Source organism: Pteropus vampyrus, unplaced genomic scaffold (genome assembly GCF_000151845.1).
Source record: "Pteropus vampyrus isolate Shadow unplaced genomic scaffold, Pvam_2.0 Scaffold28, whole genome shotgun sequence".
Classification (NCBI taxonomy): Eukaryota; Metazoa; Chordata; class Mammalia; order Chiroptera; family Pteropodidae; genus Pteropus; species Pteropus vampyrus.
The window spans coordinates 8,021,069-8,025,908 of NW_011888809.1; the positions used below are offsets into that span (position 1 = coordinate 8,021,069).

General features: G+C 36.9%; 1 protein-coding gene across 2 annotated transcripts in view; it reads left to right on the plus strand.

The window, feature by feature from the left end:
* The window catches only part of FAM49A (family with sequence similarity 49 member A), a 100,130-nt gene that overhangs the window by 71,126 nt on the left and 24,164 nt on the right, over positions 1 to 4,840 (plus strand). For both annotated transcript variants that reach the window (XM_011356602.2, XM_011356601.2), the window contains exon 3: positions 3,446 to 3,525. In XM_011356602.2, coding sequence (XP_011354904.1) covers positions 3,456 to 3,525 — 70 coding nt within the window. In that variant the 5' untranslated portion in view covers positions 3,446 to 3,455. The remainder of the gene's footprint in view (positions 1 to 3,445; positions 3,526 to 4,840) is intronic.

Here is a 4,840-nt window from a genome sequence, read left to right on the forward strand (position 1 = left end):
AAACGTCACAGCCTAAAAGTAAGCCTAAAGCAGACAACCTACTAGGCTTAAATAATAAGCATGCTCTACACATTATTGCTCGACCTCCTTTGTGTAAGTCTCCTCTTCCCCAGAGACTTCTCTTTTCCTCAACCGTTTCTGAGGTAAAGAAAAGGTTTTCCTTTTCTTTACTTTTTAATCACAAAAAGCTGTACTTCTTCAGTGTCACCCATTTGTTTTATTTTCTGAACACCAAATCGTGAAAGAGGCCCTTTCTTCTCCTTCGCTTTGGCTGTCGGAAGCTCAGGTCCCAGTTGATGAGCTGTCCTCAGCAGACGTGAAGGCTTTAGGCCTGGGTGACGTGTGATGCGCGTCCTACTTGCCTCTCCGCCTTCATCTTCCTTTTATTCTTCCCTTGCTCTCACTTTCATTATATATGTATTTGCATTCTCTAATAGTGCACAATAACTTAAGTTCTTTTATAGAATAAGATAAAATATTAAAAAATAATCGTCATCAATTATCTCGCTAGTAACGTACCGCATAGCAATGTATTTTGCAAGCCCTGAGGAGCTGTTTGAAAAGACTGGAGAGTCTCTGTCATGACGAAAGTGATTGGGGCTGTGGTGGAGGCCTCACGGGTGGGAGGCCTTTCCAAGTGGAGTCCTGGGTCCAGTTAAAAACCACCAAATTCTCTAGTGGGTGACCGATCTGTGTGATGTGAACTTACGTTGCAGACCTTAAACCAGAATGTGCTTGCATGAATTCTTGCCAGCCTTGGAAGGCAGCAGGATGCATCAACTTTTGCTATAAAGGAGATGAAATATTTCTGTACTTATTCAAGGAGCTTGTGTCGAAATGCCTGTTTTCTAGATTCCATAAGACTAGACTTGACCCCTAATGCTACGTTATGTCCCGCAGTCATTGTTCGGGGCAGTTTCTATTTGGGATGTGAAGTATCTAGAATACTGAGAGTTCTTTCATTGATCTTGGTTGATATTAGAATCATGTTCCGAAATATTTGACCATATCGGCCAACCAGCTTAAATAACCTTCGAACAGAAAGAATTCTGCGGCCAGCTAATATTTGGATGTATTTCCATGAGCGTTCCTTTTAGTCTGTTACTAATTTTAAAGGCTTGACATATTTCCCACCTAAGTATTCTGACAGTAAAATCATGCACAAGACAGAGTTTTAGGAGAAAGCTAAATGTACTCGGGTTTCTATGACACATTAATAGCGCAAAACTAGGGAAATTAAGAATATTTAGCTTCCATTAAGGCATTTTATCTAAAAATCGGGGCTGCTACTAAACAGGGGAATCGTCCTCCTACACGAAGTGCCTCCGGGTCTGAATGGGAATTATTCATTTAGTCAGAAACAGAGGCTTTCCCGCAGATCCAGGACGTTTGTGAAAGTTGCCCAGTGGCAGGGCTGGACTCTAGCAGTTCCGAATTTTAATTTGGCAGGACCTGCCCCATACAGGGTTTTGCCCAAAAGTATCTTCAAAGGAGATGAGCATAAAGGCAAAGGAGGAAAAGAAGAATGACAGAAGGAATAGGAAAGATTCTTTCAGAAGAGAGAAGCATGGCATTTGCCTCTCACTGTGTGTGTGTGTGTGTGTGTGTGTGTGTGTGTGTGTGTATGTGTGTGTGTGCGCGCGTGCGCGCCCAAATATTTATATACTTCGGAATGGGAAAGATTCTAAGAAGTATCCAGTTCAGCCTTCTGCCCAACATGTAACTCATTTTTACAATTTTTTAAGGGCTGATACAGCATATTTCTCCTTAAACACCGCTAGTGACAGGAAGTTCACTATTTCACAATCGACCTATTTCACAAGGCAAATAATTCAATATTCAGACAACTCTAATGGTTAGCAATGTTTTCATGACATTGAATGAAGATCTTCCTCATTATTTCTTCACCAGGCCTCGTTCTCTTCCCCAGAGTTGCATACAACCTCTCTAATTTACCTTTCATAGCAGGATCTTATGTAATTATTTGAAGGCTCTTGCCATAATGGTGGTGGTAGTGGTATTTATCATGATCATCATCATCAACAGTAATAGCACATAACATTTCTTGAGCACTTTCTATAAGGGCCGTGCTAAGCATTTTATATTGTTGTCTCATTAATCTTCACGACTTGACGCAAGAGCTCCATTTCAAAAGTCATTTTACAGATGGGAACACTGAGGCTTAGAGACTGAACTAGCTTGCCCTGGATGTCAGAGCTAGCAGCAAACAGAGCTAGGACTGAAAACAGGCCTCCCTAAGTGGTCCGTTTTCTAGCTTCACATCAGTGAATTACACCACAGATGACATCAGCAAGTGTATGAGTGTTTTCTCAGAGGAGGACTGTGGAGCCTGCATGACCTTGTGCACCCACGGGAGCTGCTCGTTATGTATTTTCATGCACAAAGTCATCTTTTTAGTGTGTTCTCTCACCGCATCTTTCTTAGAGTGGCATATTCTTTAAAAACTACTGTATCAGCATAAACACTGTTGGAAGCCGCGTGCATAGAAAATCTCAAGCTTAGAGTTTCCCTTTGACCGGTCTGGTGATTCTTCAGGTGGATCCTTCTCAAGCTGAGGTGTCTGAGTCATGGATTAGAAGAATCCCTTCCAAGAACAGGGAACCCAGCATTCGGTTGCAGCCCCATGGACATGGCGCTGAATGAATGGACAGGCAGCCTCCTGAAGAATATAGCTTAATGTCTGAGAGCAGAAAGCAATAGAAATTCTGCTGTTTACTTAAATAATAACTACACATGCTCTATTTTTTTTTTTTTTAGGTTGAGATTGCAGAAAATGTAACAAATTTGTATTTCTCTGTGGATCTGATTTATTCTTGCAAATGCCTTAGGCAGCAATTTCATTGAGAATGACTTCTTTGAATATTATACCTTCTTTTCATTTTTATACTTTGTGAAATATCCAGTCTCATTACCATTGAAATGTCAAATTATGAGAGCCTCTGCTTGCCTGGGAGTTATACTCTACAGACTAAAAGAGGCCCCTGGGGTTGTAAATCTGTGTTTTCTAAACTCTTTTTCTCAGGAACTTTTGAGAAACTTAACTTACTTGACAGATTTTTTTAAATAATACTCTCTCTGTTCTTGTATATTGACATGGTATGTTCCCACATCAATGAAACAGAAAGAAAACAAAACTCAAATATTAACCATAAAGATTGAGAGACTTGATGAAAGGGGAAAGGAAGCACGTTGTAGAATATATCTAAACTCTGCCTCTGCGCTACCTAAAATACCTGATTCTTTTCATGGAAACAGTTGCTAAGCTATAACTCATCTTCTGGGATGAAGATGCATTGTCTAGGGTCCTCATATGTAGCAATGGGTGTCCAGTGGTTTTTATGCAAGTTAGTCAAATATGTTGAACCTTTTAGACGTTTATTTTTCATACTGCTGATAATATTCGATTTTGTGTTTTCTCTCCTAGGGTTGCTGGCATGGGGAACCTGCTCAAAGTTCTTACCAGGGAAATTGAAAACTATCCACATTTTTTCCTGGATTTTGAAAGTAAGTTCCAAAAATTAAAAGAGAGTGATGAAAACTTTTCACTTTCTTTATAGCTTGCTGATAGGAAATTATAACATAAAAAATCTTATATGATACTTAAACATTCAAATGTCACTGTGATTTCTTTCTGAGTCTTCAAAAACCGTTTTCTGTCTTTACATTTTTATTTTTAAAAAAAGCTCAATAGAACATCTTTTTAAATATGTCTGTGGTTTCCTTTAATTTTAGAAGTGATCAATTTTTGTAAGTCATCATTATATATTTTTCCAAATAATTTTCATGACTTCCTATGTCATAGTCTAAAGAAAAATAGTATACACAGTGATTTCCATAGATTAATATTAAACAAATTATCGCTAGACGTGAAAGAAAAAGTGATCAGTACCAGAGATAAGGCTTACAGATGATTTATTTTTGAGTCATCTCTAACTGTTCTTTATATATTATTTGATAATACAAAACTATTTCAGGATTTTGAGATACACTCCTTTTATCTAAAAGCTTGTATTTCGTTTATCGAAAACTTTAAATATTTTTCTAAGATAAAATGTCTTATGAATCATGGCTAAATAAATACAGAGATTCTTATCTTGTTTATTTTCTTTATTGGATATATTTACAAATGAGTAACAGTCATGTTTAACAGACTCAACTCATGTTTCTACCTTTACTCCTATGTTCCTCTTTTTTTTTTTTTTTTAATTACAATTCTTTAATAGTGGGCACAGTTAAATGTCATTTTTCCCAGTATTCACATCTGTTGCAAACTTTAATCTGCTTTAAACTTTATTTTTTAAAGTTTTGTATCTATATTAAAAATAAGTTGGAATGCCTTACATATAGATTAAACTTCCTAACAGAGATGTATCTTTCCAGAACCATTGGTGGATCTAAAATAGCTACTTGAAAAGAAAAATTGACCCCAAAGCTCATGTGTTCTGGAAAAAAAAAAAAATTTAATCTAGATTATATTCAATGAAAAATACTTCTCTTCTGATTTAATTCGTTTTGCTGCTGTTGTGTTGTTCTCGTTTGGTTGGTTTGGGCTGAATTTGTAAAGAACCCATCTAGAAGCTCAAAACCAGACTGATTTGTACTTCAAAAGGGATGGGCTTCTTTACTGGTGTAACTTTTGCTACTCCTCTACAATATATGTATCTTCGTTGTCATTAAAATTTACTTATTTATTTTAATTAATTTATATATTTATGAATCGCTTCAAGAATTTTTACAAAATAAATTACCTATGATCCCACCATCCCGATTTTACTATTTGCATTTTCAGTTGGTTCTTTCCACTTCTTGTCACATCCAT